At 52.3% G+C, this 16,199-nt stretch overlaps 1 protein-coding gene across 1 annotated transcript; it reads right to left on the bottom strand.

The window, feature by feature from the left end:
- Window positions 1-3,102: 3,102 nt before the first annotated feature.
- Window positions 3,103-14,924, bottom strand: CAV3 (caveolin 3). The gene is made up of 2 exons (XM_027093851.1): window positions 14,743-14,924; window positions 3,103-3,839 (listed from the first exon to the last, which is right to left on the bottom strand). Exons 1-2 carry the CDS (start codon window positions 14,854-14,856, stop codon window positions 3,498-3,500), a joined length of 456 nt encoding a protein of 151 aa, XP_026949652.1. The 5' UTR covers window positions 14,857-14,924; the 3' UTR covers window positions 3,103-3,497.
- Window positions 14,925-16,199: the final 1,275 nt, after the last annotated feature.

Raw genomic sequence — 16,199 nt, forward strand, 5'->3', positions numbered from 1 at the left:
ACACGCCCGTCCACTCCCAGTCTCGTCCTGGAGAGTATTTTCACAATCGCTTGCTCCTTCCCCAACCGAAGTCTGGAAGAAGGAGAGTAGGGGTCCAGGACGCTGCCTGGGGTTTGGTCGTTCCTGTCCTCCTCTGGACCCCACTCCTAAGGTCCTCCAGCCACCTTTGCCCACCGTTTCAGGCCTGTTTACAAACCTAACACATGCCTGGAGGTGCCAGTAAATTGGAGCGTGCAGATTTTCTTCCGGAATGTTTCATCGTTCTGATGTTGAAAAGTGAAATGCAAACAGTTGAGGACTCAGAGCCTTACTTCTTTAGGCCCTGAAAAAAAGTCTGTCACACCATTTGGTCTCCCTTGGGGGGTGGGTCTATGGGTTATGACTGCAGGAAGCTGCCTTTTAAGAAGATCCTGGTTTCAAAGTGTTCGACCTTTTGTGTTTAATTGCGATGAAATGCCCCTAAATGCAGAATGTGAATTCCTCGATTTCGTTCTAGTTGGTGACTTTCTGTGGCACCTGCTCTCTGTGCTCGTTGGTGAATGATGTGCCCGATAATGAGATGCCTGCTTCATTGGCTGCTTTATAGAAGGTGCACTTAATAAACGTATTTTTTTCCATAGATTGCTTTGCCTTCTTTCTTTAACCTGAGAACAGTGACCACATCTGGTGGCTTACAGACTTGAATATCTTTGCCGGCTTCCCTTGAATCGCCATAAATCTGTCTGATTATGACACAGGTGCATCTGAGCTGTGGCAGGTAGGGGGTGGGGGCAGGAGGGGACCTGGTCCCAATCTCTTGGGTCACAGGTACTCTGACTTATCAGAGTTCTGTCGGAAGATGCGCTAAGAGCCAGGAACAAACCTCTTGTACGGTGTAGCCACACCCACCGTGTGCCACTGTCTAACTCCAGACGTAATGGGCTAGATTGTCACCTTGAAGAGACCCTAAGGCATATTTCTTCCAGTGGGATATGGGGGCCACCTGCAGAATCACAAGTGGTTTTGTGTTTGTTCCTGGGCTCCACTACTGAATCACAACCTGCGTCTTAAACAAGAGTCCCTGATGAGCCGGACGTCGCGTATGAGAGAGAGCAGAATGCCACCCCCTCCTCTGGCCCGTTTTCATCACGCCCCCAGCGTGCTGTCCTGCCAGCTACTTCTTGGGGCCGGGGGTCCCCAGAAGGAACAACACCTCAGACATACATGCATCTGGATGTGTGTCCTTTCTCCAGCCCCATGAGCTTCACGGGGGATGGAGCGCCTGCCGTAGCCTGGCCCTTAGAGAAGGAGAGCCAGCTTGAAAAATAGGCGTCAGGGTCAAGTCAGGTCACAGCAAATGCGGCGATGGTCAAAAGTCTGCGTAGGGCTTCCCTGGTGGCGCAGTAGTTGAGAGTCTGCCTGCCGATGCAGGGGACACGGGTTCGTGCCCCGGTCCGGGAACATCCCACGTGCCGCGGAGCGGCTGCGCCCGTGAGCCATGGCCGCTGAGCCTGCACGTCCGGAGCCTGTGCTCCGCAACGGGAGAGGCCACAGCAGTGAGAGGCCCGCGTACCGCAAACAAAACAAAACAAAACAAAACAAAAGTCTAAGTAACCCAAGATTCCAAGTCTGAAACGGATGGCCTAACAATGTGAGAGACGTTTGATGGGGAGGCCCTTTGCAAGGGAGTAAGCGACGTTGGCTTATACCTGTTAGCGGGAGGAGCCTGGGCTCTGCGTCCACTTGAGAACATGAAGAGCCCCAGGTAGAGCAGAGAGCAGTGGGCTGGAACCACAGCACGAATGTGGCTAGCTGTGTACCTTTTGGCAAGTCTGCTGACCTCTCTGGGCGGTGACTTCCTTGTTTGCAAAAAGTAAGGGATGATGATGAAGTGTTCAGGAGGAAAATATACCAATATCTGCAGCTTATTTAAAAATGCCTAAAGAAAGGTGAGATTGGTGGATGATAGATGGATGGCGATGCAACAAAGGAGGAGCAGGGAACTGAACCGTAGAGCCTAGATGGTGGGTAGATAGGTGTTCACGGCAAACCTTTTCAACATTCCTCGGTGTTTGAAAATGTCATACGAAGATACTCGAAAAAACGAAAATGGGTAAAAAGAGCTAAAATGGACATTAGAGATCATTTCATGCAGGATTAAACTGAGGCCAGAGAAGGCAACTAGGTGGAGAGGCAGAACCAAGGCTGCCTGTGCCCCGTCTCTGGTTCATGTGCCGTTCCCTCTACCTCATTGCCCCAGGACCCTTGGGCGCATGGCCGGCTGCCAGTGAGGTGGTGCCTCTGAAAACAGGCCAAGTGTTTTGGAACCTGAATTTTATGAGACTTAAATGGGTGTTGCATGAAAAAAAAAAGGGTCATATAGGGTTGGGGGCTATTGGCCTAAACAGCTTTCTTTTCTGCGGGACTTGTCAGAGCCTTTAATGTACTAATGTCTATTGAAAAATCTCTAAGAGAAATATGGAGCATTTTCCAAACGAATTTAAGCGCAAAAGCCACCCCCCTCCTTTTTCTGAGGACTTAGTTCTGGAAACACCCTTGGGAAAAGCATCCCTAAAGAATGTAAGATTTCTGGGGGTTTTGTTGTTGTTTTGTTGCTGCTGAGTGTAGGTGGGCAGGAGGTGGGACATATCCTTTCCATTGCCGTTTATTTCCATTTTACTTCCATGGTGAGTCCACATATGCTTGAATAGGGCCTTATGCCATCACCACATCTGCGGGGCTGAGGGTGTACATGCCAAGAGGCAGTGCCAGGGGCTCAGTGTCTGAGCCAAAGGTGCGCTTTGAACCCAGGCCCTGCCCTCAGTGGTGCCCAGGGAGTATCACCTTCCCCTTCTAACCCAGCGGCCATTTTCTTCTGTGGGTGACCACTGGCTGGCCCAGGGGCAACAGAAATCAACGGGAAATAATCTCCCAAGGAACAGATACCCCGCAAACAAGAATTCCCAGAGAAACCAAAATCTGGTTCTTGCATTTGGCCAAGAGAAGGGCCGACCAGCTTGCCCCTCCTGCTTCTCAGGGCAGAGAAATATATTTCTGGAGCTGGTCAGGACACGCACCCACCTTATGGACACATGCAAAACACAGCATTTCCCAGATGCAGCCGGAAACCCTTTATTGGAGCCACCCTGCTAACGCCAGCAGTCACTGGTGGTTTCCTGGGGGGGAGGGGGTGTGTCCAGGTGGGAGCTGAGGGCTGGATTGTGCCGTTACAGTACAAGTGAATGCAAAGATTTGCGGTAGCTGCCTCTTAGCCAATGATCTTCCTGGCACCCGGTCATGGGGGGTGTTGTGGTGGGGCAGGGGGCGGAGGGAAGGCCACTGCGCTTCCGTGGCGGGCTGTCTTTTCTCTCCGGCTTCCCTGCTCTGTGTGCTCCCGTCTTGGGGGGGAAGCAGCGGTCCCCAGGGAGAAAGAGCTTGCCGGCAGCCCCGCAGAGCCTGATGGTGGGGCCAGCCCAGCGGGGCTCCCCTGCCCCGCCACCCCTGCTGCCCACCCAGCCTCATACTTCTTTCCGCAGCATCACCTTGATGTTGCTGCAGACCTGGCCCAGGGCAGCGAAGAGCGGGTTGCAGAAGGTGCGGATGCAGAGCGAGTAGATGTGGCTGATGCACTGGATCTCGATCAGGTAGCTCTTGATGCAGGGCACCACCGCCCAGATGTGGCAGAAGGAGATGCAGGCGAACAGGAAGCCCCAGAGCAGGGCCAGCGGGACCCCCAGCAGTGTGGACAGCAGGCGGTAGCACCAGTACTTGGAGACGGTGAAGGTGGTGTAGCTCACCTTCCACACGCCATCAAAACTGTAGGTGCCCACGGGCTCCGCGATCACGTCTTCGAAATCCACCTGCAGGGGTGGGAGGGGGAACCCTCAAGTCACAGCAGCCACCCACTCCTCAAGCGTCAGAACCCCCTGGGGGGCTTGTTAAACCAGGTGGCTGGGCCCCACCCCCTGGGATTCTGACCCCGGTGAGTCCAGGGTGGGGCCTGAGATCCTGCATTTCTGACAAGTCCCAGGTGATGCCGGTGCTGTCCCAGAGCAGAGAGGAACAAGAGCCGGTCCACTTCTCTCTCTCATGGATGGATCAGAGGCCCCCAGGAGTTGAGTAACTTACTAAAAGAAACTAAGTTAGAGGCAGACCACGAGCCGTGGCTCTGAAATTCTATTATTTTGTGATCCTAGGGAATTGGACAGTCATCCTGAAAAAATGTACCGGGTGCCTGCCGATAGGATGATGAACAGGCGAAGGTTCCTGCCCTCCTGGAGCTTACGGCAGGCAGTTACACCACAGTGACCAGTGCTCCGGTAAGGGAAGGACAGGCCGTGTGCACCCACAGGGTGACATTTAACTTAGCCTGGGTGTCAGGCTTCCTGGAGGAGGTGACATCTAGCTAAGCTGATACCTAGAGGTAGCCAGGGGGAGGAAGGAGTTGTGGGCTGGAAAAGAGCGTTTGGGGCACCAGCTGCTGCGACCCAGTGGGATAGACAGTGTGTGCTCCTGGGGAGATGTAGGTGTTTCTGGAAGGCCAAGCGCAGGCCCAGGCCGGAGGGAGGCTGGAGAGGCCAGGCGGGGCAAGCATGGGGGCTTGAGTGCAATGAGAGCCACTCAGGGCTTTTGAACAGGGTGTGGGTCGGCTGGATCTGAGCCTTTTTTCAGTTGAGGTATAATTGACATCTAACATCATATTCATTTCAGGTGTTCAGCGTAATTTGATTTTGTATATGTTGGGAAATGATCACTGCGCGGAGTGTAGTTAAGGTGTGTCGCCACACACAGTTGCGTGTGTGTGTGTGATGAGACCTTTTATGGCGACTCTCTTGGCACCTTTTAAATAGACGCTGCGCACAGTATTGTTAACTGTAGTCACCATGCTCCACTTTACATCCCCAGGACTTACTTATCTTATAACTGGAAGTTTGCACCCGTTGAGCCCCTTCACCCATTCCACCACCCCTCTCCCCGCCTCTGGAAACCACCCGCCTGTCCTCTGCATCTCTGATCTGAGTTCTGAGTGCCTCATTCTGGCTGCCGCAGCTGTGAGGATGCACGTGGGGGGCGAGTTGGGAGCCGTCGCCGAATCCCGCCCGGTTTGGGGTCATGGAGGTGTTTAGAGGGAGGTGCAGCGGCCTGAGAGCTGTGTTAGGATCCAGCACGTGGTGAGGTGAGGGCCGCGGCGTCCTGGCTGGTGGAGGCATCTGGTGTCTGAGCGCAGCACCCGTGGAGGACACAGGCTTTGCTCTCCCCACGCTGGTCCTGCAGCGACCTCAGACCTTCCTCTGCCGCTGCCCACCCCATCCCTCCTTTGCAGCTGCGAGGAACGTGGGCATTCAGAGAATCCTGCTCACGCATCCCACTGAAATGGTGACTGAGGCCCCATTTGGGAAGATGGAAGAAATACGAAAGATTGCTTTCAGCCAAGTCACTTAACTTTTCGCTAATCCCTGCTGTGCATTAAGCACCGTCATAGCTACTTTCTCATATGTGATTTCATTTAGTGGCACTGAGCCTTAGCTGTCTTGTCTGTAACATGGGGGCAGCGTGTTCCTGGGCTGTTTTCATAGTAGTTGGTTGAATGAATGCATGAATGGATCAGACTAATTGGCGGGGGGAGTGGGGACCAGTGATGCCAGAGCTCAAACTTCAACTCCCAAGTGAACCGTTTTCCTACTTTTTGAGGGGAAGGGGATCCCCTCTATGCCTAAAGTTACTATTAAAATTACTTTTTCTTATAACATAGCCACATTGCAGAAAATTAAGGGAATAGCAAAAACAAAACACAAGCATCTCCCATTTGTATTTCTCTAGTACTAAAATTATTATTGCTTTGGTGTTTTTCTTTCCAGTGTAACTCTTTTGGTGGGGGGGAGTGGACATGACCATGTTGTATGTCCAGTGTTGAGGCCTGTTTTTCTCGTGTGGCTGGATTCTGAGCTCCTGTGCCAGGCCTCAGATCCCTGGGTACCCCCGGAGACAGCTGAGGATGCAGCCCCACCCTGGGGATGGTACGTTGTTGTGGAGCCAAGTTCACGGGGTGAGATTTCAGGCTGCAGGCGATGTTCAAAAGCTGACTTGGGTGGGCAGAGGTCCTTCCGGGACCCGCTCGTACATCTCAACCTCCAGCTTTCTCTCTGCAGGTGTTTAGCAGAGGTCACATAACCTCTCAGATGGCCCCTGGATGGAAGGGAAGGGCTGGAAGGAGGAATATGAATATGGTCCTCATCTCCTTGGAAAGGGTGGCACTGCTTCCTGGAGGGCTTCTTGGAGGTGGAGGTGGTGTCTGGCTGGGAGTTTGGGGGGCTGGGGGCTTGGAGGCAAGAGATGCAGGAGTAGTGTGCTGGATGTTTGTAAAAGAAGGCCCAAGTTGCTTGGGGAACGTCCCATGGCTTTGGAGAGTGGATGGAAAGGGCTGGCATCTTTCTACATCTGGTCTATATGGGCAGAAATCCAGAGTTGCTGTTGCTTGCAGATCCAAGAAGCTGGGGACTGTAGGCCCTGGGGGACCATTCCAACGTTGACCTGGTACATGCACCATGATTGTGGAGATTCAGTCAAACCCCCAGGGCCTGGATCCTGCCGACTGAGGTGTTCTGACCTCTGAAGCCCGCCCCTCCCCTATCATGGCCGTGCCCGGCCTGTGCCTGATGCCTCCTAGCCCCCGGGCTGGGCTCTGGATCCTGGTGTGGCCCCAGGAACTTGGGTAGCTGAGGGAGGCCTTTGGGTGGAGGCGTGCTCCCTGCCTTTATCCAGCAGGCTCTCCCTCCTTCCTCCTCTCTCCCATTCAGCGCCTGGGGCCGCTACTGCCCCTCCTGCGACTGTTCCTTAGGACCGTGTCTCCCCACTCACAGATGACCCAGCCCTGCCTCTTCACGTCCAGCTGGGCAGACAGGTGCATCTGGGCGTCCTGATTCTAATCTAAGCTCTTCACGCGGCCCCAGCCAGGGTCAGACCCCGAGGCAGATGCTGGCTCTCAGGGAGGGTGACTGTCCCCTCTGAGGTCTGGTCCTTGTTGGCCAGAGAGACCTGCCCCAGGGCAGGGCCCCCAGCCCCTTCTTCGCAGCCGTCCGCTCTGCTCCAAGCAGGCAGCAATTCCCCTGCCCCTCGGCAGCCCAGCCTGCTTTGTTCACTTATTCCTCCATTCAACACGTTTGATGATTTGTGTCTGGCCTCTAAGAGGCGGCAAAGTGGAAAAGAGCCCTTGACTGAAGTCGCAGTGCTGAGGTTTGAGTCCAGCTCTGCCTCTTATTGGCTCTGTGACCTTCAGCAAGTGTCTTAGCTTTCATATGCCTCGTTTTCCTAGATTGATTTCATTAGGTTTATCGGAGGATTGAATAAGATACGACATGTAATATTCAGAACATGGCCTGGCACAGAATCCCTGATCACTGATTGTTAGCTGCCGGTGGCTGTTACAGAGCGCTTTCTTCAGCAGGAAGCTAGGGTCCCAAAGGTGGGTTTGCACACCAGCGCAGCTGCTGATCTGATGAGTGACCTTGGCGGATAACCTCTTTGAGCTTCATTTCCTCAACTGTAAAATGTGTTTGCTACTTCTTACAACTCTGTTATGAAGAACAGAAGTAATTTCTTTTCCATCCATCCATTTCCCCCCATCTGTTCATTTACCCATCCATCTATCTATCCATTCTCCCATCCATCCACCCACCTATCCATCCACACGTGGACCCATCAGTCTATCCATATGCATCCATCCATTCATATCCGTCTACCTATTTATCAGCCTGTCTATCTATCCATCCATCCATCTGTATCATCCACCAATTCATATCCATCCAACCATCCATCCAAACAACTATTTATTAAGCACCCGCCTTGTGCTAGGCACACCTCCTCTTGGGCAATGCTTAGTAAAATACACGGTAGCTGCCCAGTGACAGTAATCGTTTGTTCAATTGCTCTGAAGTTCCTATGAAAATATATCTCAGAAAAGCTGCTGACACCCAGATCGTAAATACGACCGTTCTCCAACCTACCTGGTCGTAAATGTGTGTGTGCATGCGTACTCAGCCTGCGCAGGTAAGATGCATGGGGTCCTCTTTTCCCTCCTTTTCTGCTATGGTAATAATCCTGCCCCCAAGGATCTCTCTGCCTGTTAATGATTTTTTTTTTTTTTTTTTTTTGCACACGGTAGAAGCTGTTGTTGCTGGCATTTGAATTATTTCAAGTAATTGCCTTAGGCACTGTGCACAGGGCAACAGCTCCGTTGTCTGTGAATGCGAAAATATGCTCTCAGAGGGACAGGTAGTCCTGGGAGGAGGAGGCCGTTCCTAATCAGGACTGAGCACTGAGACCGCTCTCTGGTCACCGCACTAGTTTGGGGAGATATTTATAAGGCCGGCTCAGGCAGCCCTGGGCAGTCGCGCCAGTGTATCAGAGGCGCACGGTGACTTCATTTCTTAATTCGTTTCTGGAAGTGGAGGGGAGATGGCTGCTGGCAGGGGGCTCGGGCCGTGGGCGGAGCCTCAGGAGGCGGGGCTGGCTGTGGGAAGGGGAGAAAGGGGCTGCTCGTAAGGTTGGTGTCCCCTTCTCTGGCATATTTATTTTTGGAACAGCAAGAGAGCCAGTTGATTCATCGGAACCGGCCAGCGCGCCGCTCCCGCCGTCCCCAAGAGGGCGGGGAAGGTGCAGGACAGCAGAGCTGGGGCGGCGGTTGAGGGGGAGGCCAGACGCCACACCCACTTCAAAAATGCCTCCCCCGCATTCCTGCGTGACTCAGTCCTTGGGCATCCAGGGCCCTGCGCAGTTCAGACAGGCGCTCTGTGGGTGGGGGGACGGCTCTCGGCAGGGGGACAGATATCTGGGACTAGTTTCCACTTGTTCAGCGAATCACTGTGTGATTTGAGACCTGGTACTTGCCCTCTCTGGGCCTGTGTTTTTTGTTTGTTTTCAGTTTTTTGTTTGTTTTAACTCTGCCGAGAGGATTGGACCAACATCCCTAGTGACACGGAGTTAGTTTCGGAGTCAAGACCCAAAGGAGTGGCTTAGCTTTGTTGGGTCTTGGTTTTCTCACCTATTACCTTGCTATTTAAAGAGTGGTCCACAGTCACTGCCCCCTTCCCAACAAGGCAAGTACAGAAGTTGAGAGTAGGCATTTGGAAATAGTCACAGTGATGGGAGCCAATAATTTTATGTCTGTTGATTCTACTAATAATAAAAATTGGAGCTTACATTGTCAATGCCTATTTTTCCGTTCATCTCTCTAGTAGTTAATTTTTATTGACTTTTACAAACGATTTGTGTACAACAGATTGGAATAATAATAATAAAACTGACCTTTCACCCAGATAGCCTGAGAAGCACTGGCCTGTAAAGTTAAAGCTAAAATGAGGTGATCGCTGCAGAATAGCTGAGAAACGGCAAAGCTCTGCTTCACGTGTTATAATTGGCAATAACGTGAAAAGATGCTCAACATCACTAATTATCAGAGAAATGCAAATCAAAAGCACAATGACGTGTCACCTCACACCAGTCAAAATGGCCATCATCAAAAAGTCTACGAACAATAAATGCTGGAGAGGGTGTGGAGAAAAGGGAACCTTCCTACCCTGCTGGTGGGAATGTGAATTGGTAACAGCCACTATGGAGAACAGTATGGTAGTCCCTTAAAAACTAAAAATAGTGCTACCTTATGATCCAGCAGTCCCACTCCTGGGCATATATCTGGAGAAAACCATAATTTGAAAAGATACATGTACCCCAGTGTTCACTGAAGCACTGTTTACAATAGCCAGGACATGGAAGCAACGTAAACGCAGATCAACAGAGGAATGGATACAGAAGATATGGTACCTGTATATTGATACAATGTTATATTACTCAGCCATAGAAAAGAACAAAACGATGCCATCTGCAGCAACATGGATGGACCTAGAGATTGTCATACTGAGGGAAGTAAGTCAGACCCAGAAGGACAAATACCATATGATATCGCTTATATGTGGAATGTAAAAAAATGGCACAAATGAACCTATTTACAAAACAGAACTAGAGTCACAGATGTAGAAAACAATCTTATGGTTACCAAGGGGGAAAGGGGGCAAGGGATAAATTGGGAGGTTGGGATTGACACATACACACTACTATATATAAAATAGATGACTGATAAGGACCTCCTGTATAGCACAGGGAACTCTACTCAATACTCTGTAATGACCTATATGGGAAAAGAATCTAAAAAAGAGTGGATACATGTATATGTATAACTGTTTCACTTTGCTGTACACCGGAAACGAATACAACATTGTAAATCAACTGTACTCCAAAAAAATTAATTAAAAAATAAAATTCTATACAATCTGGGATAACCATAGTAACGCCCACAATTTGGCCCTTGTAGGTGTCTGTTTCTGGCCATGTGTCTTACATCCAGCATTTCTCCCAGCCTGTAAGGGACGAGCAGGGGTGGAGCCCACGCTGGCCTGACATCAAAGCCTGAGCCTGAATTTCTCCTGCTGTCTCCCTGATCAGGGTCATCGCAGGACCGGGTACCTCAGCAGGAGGTGAGGCAAGAATGCAACACAGACTGGTTCTGAGGGCAGGAAGAGGGGGGCCAGGGCTTAGTGGGATCTTGGGGTCCAGGGCATCCTACAGGGGGTGCCTGGGGCACCTGGCCTGGAGGTAAGGACACTTGGGTTCATATAAAGGAACTGTGAAGAGACCAAGATAACAGAGGGTGACCGGGGTGGGAGGTGTGTGAAGAGAAGGGATCCACCAGAGGAGCCCTCATCAGATCTCAGAGCCCTGTCCTTGCCCGTCTCTTCCCTCCCCTCCCTGCCCCCTTAGTCTCTGCCTTTGGGAAGGCTGGTGCGGTGGACTGGAGAGTAGTAGGAATGGCCCTGGGTTGAGCTGTAGGTTCGCTGTGCACCAGCTTCTGGGGGGAAGTTAGCTGGTCTCCAAAGATGACCCCAGATTGGTCACGCCTCTCAGCACACAGTCTCAGACCATAGGGAGTCTGGGCTTGCCCTGTGACTCGCTTTAACCGCCAGAATGTAGAGGAGATGCTGCTGCACCTGCATGAGAGGCCGCCAGTGAGACCAGCAGAGCTGCCCAACTGAGGCTGCTCAGCCCACAGAACCGAGAGAGCCTCAAAGGCTTGGTGCTTTAAGCATGGAGTGTTAGGGTGATTTGTCACACAGCAGTGGATAACTGGTACGCTGTGTCTTTAGGGGAAACTGGTGACAACTCTGGACTACGGGTTTATCTTCTGTAGGACAAGGGGAACTTGTTTGTACTTTAAAGTACAAAGCATTCACTGGCCCTGCCTCATAAAATTTCTGGTGGCAGGGCCCAGAAATCTGCATTTTCACAAGCTCCCCAAGAAAGTGGATGTTTTTAAAAACTCTGGTTGATACACAGGAGTCCCTACAACACTGTGTTGTAAATACCCCAGTGTGAGTTAATCCAGGGTATAGCCCTTCTTAGAGGTACTTACCAGGGGTACTTTCTAAACTGAAGGAATTGCCAGTGTGGTATGCCTGGCAGGTCATGACCTTTCCTAATTCAGCCTCAACCTGCGCTTTCTGCCTCCTCTCCCACAACTTCCCTTTCAGATGCTCCTAGTCCCACTTTTCGCCTGCAGACAGCGTAGCACAGAGGTTTCGCCTGTGGGCCAACTCAGCCTAGCTGGTGGTCCATGGCTTCCTGGAGACGTGCTGTGATCCATTAGTAATGTCCGCCACGGACATAGGCAGGGGAGTGGCGATACCCGTTCCTCACGTTTTCTGACTCTGCCCATCATTCTCCTCTGTGTTGTGCCCTTTGCTTATTTTGTTCCCTCTTCTTGGAAAGCCTGATGCCCCCTTTCCACAGCAGGCTAGAGTCAGGGCTGGGACTAGACTTGGGGTCTCTGTAGCCTGTCTTATTCTACCATCTTACGGCGTCATCCTCACACACGTGGAGCCTGTTCCCACATGTGACACCACCCCGACGGGAGCCTTTCCAGCCTTCATCTTGGCCTGACCTTGTTTCTCTTTCTCTCCATCTCTGTCCCCCTCACCCTCTCGGTCCCTTATCCTCCCCCCCCACCCCCCAGTCCTTTCCCTGGTCGATGAAAGACATCCAGGTCACCCGAAGGCCAGCCTGTTCAGATGGATGTCTCTCTTTCAGCCACGCTGTCTCCCATTTCTTCCTTTTCTTCATTCTTTCACATCCCATTACACCAACCTGAAGTCTTCTTGAACCTGTCTGTGGTATTTATCTGGTTCAGTTTTAGAATCCCTGTTCTAAATTTCAAAACGTTTTCATCTCTCACTCATTAAAAATGAAAGAAAAAGTCAAATAAGTTCCCAAACCAGGGAATGTCCAGTAAATACACCAAATAATCATCTCCTCTCGACAAGAACATTTGTGGGCCTCCTGCTTCACCTTTGAGGCATGGTTTTCTGGGGCTCAGGGCCGCCGGGAGAGGGTAGCTCCCAGCCCCCTGGGAGGCTGTATAAGCAGCTGCATCCGTGTGGCCGCCCCCATCCCTGCCTTGGATTATCATCTGGGCCTCGAGCCTGGAGCCAGCTCCCTCCTGCCTCACTGGGACCCGAGAGCCCCTCTCCACTTGTCACCTGCTGCGGGATCCTTCAGAAAACACATGCTCCCTAAGGGTCCTCTTTTGCATTCCCGCAGCCGCCAGGGCCCACCAGAGGGGAGCCTGAGTGTCAGCGCCGGCCCTGGCTTAGCTCTCTTGTCCTGCAGGCTCCTAATCAGCTCACATTTGCACACCCTTGCTGTGTGCCAGGGACTCTCGTAGGCACTTTCCAACCTCTTATCTCATGCAATCCTCTCGGTCTATTTCTATTGCAGAGTGCTGCTCTGAGATCCATTTACCCTGGGGGAGTAAATTATGCTCAATTTACAGGGGGTCCAGTGTCACTGTTTTTAAGTAGAGGAGTCTGGATTTGAAACCACATCTGTTAGTGTCAAGTCGGGGACCGTTCCGTCTAGATCCCACTGCACAAACCACGACAAATACTGTTTGACGTGTGTATGGTGCTTTTCAGTTCGGAACGTTCATTCCCTAATTTTGCCGCACTTCCCAAACTGTGCTGTGATGGCCCTCTCTGCACCACAGATGATATTTATAAATACAATAATAGTATAATATGAGCTGTTACAGGGAAATGCCCTGAGTGAGGTGAGGGCACAGAGGAAGGAGCTCCTGGTTGCTTGGAGGAGTTGGGGAAGGCTTCCTGAGCAGGTGACATTTGAATCAGGTCTCGAAGGCTGAGCGGGCGTCCACCACGTGGAGGAGAGGAGGCTGGCTGCTGGCAAAGACACAGGAGGCATGGGAGCTGGAGGTGGAAGGGGAAGGTGGGGGCCAGATGTGCTGGGGTTCGAATGCCATGGGGGGAAGTTAGACTCATGCAGCATGGGAGGTGTCCCACTGAAGGTGACCACGCAGGGCTGTCCTTTAGAAGAAGCCCTTAACCCCGCTGTCTAATCCAGTGGCCTTGAGCTATGTACGAGCACTTGACCTGTGGCTAGTGCAACCGAAGGATTCTAAATCGTGTTTAATTTTAATTAAAATGTAAAAACTGATAGTTAATTCTGTGATTGGGAAACTTGTGAGAATGTTTGGCACAGTTTGGGTTTGTGAATCAGTTTTCGACTGTTCATTATATGAACTCTAAAGATAGAAGGGTTTCTCATAAAAACTTTGGAGTCTGAACTGAGATGCATCCCACGTCTCAGATACACACTAGATTTTGAAGATGAAGAAAGATTATACAATTGTTCACCAATAATTGTTTTGTAGTGATTACATGTTGAAATGATACTATTTTGGACATATTGGCTTAAATGAGAAATATCTTGAAAAATAATTTTACCTGTTTGTTTTTCCTTTTTAAAGTCATGGCTGCTGGAAAACTTAAAATGACATAGGGTGATTGTATAATGGGTCGCATTATATTTCTACTGGACACCACTGGTCTGTGGTTCTGATGTATGCAGAGCACCCGGGAGGCCCCCGCACCTGCCCTTTTAAAGGCCCTTCCAGTGACTTTGATGCTGGTTGGTGGGTACCCTTCTCCCAGGAATTCTCCTGTAGTAAGATCCCTGTGGCTACCGGGTGGAGGCTGGACTGAGGGGTGACCCTGGAGGCAGCCGGGCTGCTGATGGCATCGGGTGAGGAAAGAGGCCTGACTCAGGCCTGGCCGTGAAGGAGACTCCCTGAAGGCAGGGTAACCCTCATACAAGCTTCCCTTTCAGGGGTCCCGGTGCCCTCTGAGCGGCCTCTGGCCTGGCCTGGATGCTGCACGTGCCAGGAGCAGGCATGAGTGCTGGGTACAGCCCCCCAGCCTGGGGCAGTGGGGGCCCCTGCAAGGGGCCAGCAGCCCTGCTGGAAACCGCCCTCTGGGGATTAACCCCGCACGCACTGTGGAGACCGCAAAATGCCCCTGGCATGGAAAGGGCCCAACTTGGCCGCCTCGTCTGTCCCCAGCCGAGGGCCAAGAGCACACGGGAAGAGCTACAGAGTTGTAAAGAGTTTCCTTTGCGACTCGCCTGCCCCGCCCCGGTCGATGGTCCTGTATGTGCAGCTGATTCTTTGCTCTTGTTGACACTAAAGGCTCTTTGGGGGTACAAGCTGGTTTGCGGGACGGGGGGGTGGGTGGGATTTGGAGAAGACAGAGGAACAGGTCTCTTTTCAGGGAAGCCGATCGCGCGGGAGCAGAGCCTGCCCCTTCCAGCACCCAACCTGACACCCTCCAGGCGGGGGGCGCCGGGGCAGGCCCTCGAGCCTACCTTCACTATGTCCTCGTTAATGTTCTTGGGGTCCCGGTTCACCAGGTCGATCTCCTTGAAGTGAATGTCCTTGACGATCTGGGCCTCCAGGTCTGTGTGCTCCTCGGCCATCATCGTGGAGCTGGGTGACCTGCGAGAGGAGATCGGAGCCGTGTGGCCAGCGGTGCTGAAAAGACCTGGGGCAGGGACAGCAGTGTCCCCAGACTTGTGCCGCTCGTGGCTAAATAGGCCCCACCCAGCGTGCCGGCTGACAGCTGTCCCGCATAACTTCAGCCTGCTGCTGGCTGAAGGCTCCGGTGGCAGGCCTCCAAGCTAAAATTAAGACTGGAGCCCTGCAGGAAGGCCCAGCGCTCCTTAAAGGGGGCTGCACGGGCGCTGGGCCTCACGCGCGAGCCAAGGGCCTGGTGTCTCCTGGTGCCCCCGCGGTTGGCTGCTGCTGTGGGACCCTGGTATTTGCGTTTGGGCTCCTGTGGGAAGGAGGTGGGCTCAGCCCCCAGCTCAACCTCTTGCTGGGTGTGTGAGCTTGGGCACACCTCGCCTCTCCGGGCCATCCATCATGTCCCCACCTGTAAAATGGGGCCATGATAATAACGATCGGGGCTCTGCCTACCCTCGTGGAAAGGAGGAGGTGAGCTCGTGGGAGAAAATGCTTCAGAACAGAAGTGCTCTCTGGTGGGGATTCTCGTTGGAGCAGTTGGTACCTGCCCTGCTGTTTGATGGCCTGAAGCAGGGCTGAGGTTTTCCCACTTCTAGGGTTTTCCCCAGAGGGGTTGATGGACTGTGGTGTGGGGTAGGTCTGGGGCTGAGACCGGACGCAGACCACCCTCCTCTGCCTTTTGATACCACGTGGAGGGGACCTGGAGTCCATGTTTCTGCCACCCTGTCCCCAGGGACAGCTTAGTGACAGCTTCCCAGATATCCATGGGCCCCAGACACAGCACGGGCATCGGTGGGGTTGCCCTCTCTTAGGTATCTGCTTAGTCTCCCTACATCCTCTTCCAGGTCAGCCATCACCCAAGGGCCCCGCCGCATGAAGGGTGACGACTCTGAGTCTCCAGGGTCTGTGCATCCATTCATCACTGACAGACTCATCTCTTCAGGATTTGCCAACAGCTAGGGATAAACAGACGCAACAGACAGGTTAGGTCCCTCCCTGCCTTGGGGAGCCCACAGCCTAGGGGGACAGAATGATCAGAAAATAAGGAATTGTAATACTGTGTGGCAAGTGCTGCATCAGAGTTATGTTACAAAGAACTTGCCTGAGAAGTCCGTAGGAGGCAATGACTTACTCTGAGGACATCAGGGAAGGCTTCCTGGAGGAGGTAGCTTTAGAGTAAGGTGTTGAAAGACAAGCAGGAGTTCACCACATGGAACATTTCAGGTGTCAGAGGACTGGTAGGAGCCAGAATGCTAAGAATTGTGTAGTGGCTCAAGCACATGCTGTCTGGGGGTGAGGC

The sequence above is a fragment of the Aethalodelphis obliquidens genome, unplaced genomic scaffold (genome assembly GCF_003676395.1).
Source record: "Aethalodelphis obliquidens isolate GAN/ISIS:26980383/991018 unplaced genomic scaffold, ASM367639v1 scaffold86, whole genome shotgun sequence".
Taxonomy (NCBI): Eukaryota; Metazoa; Chordata; class Mammalia; order Artiodactyla; family Delphinidae; genus Aethalodelphis; species Aethalodelphis obliquidens.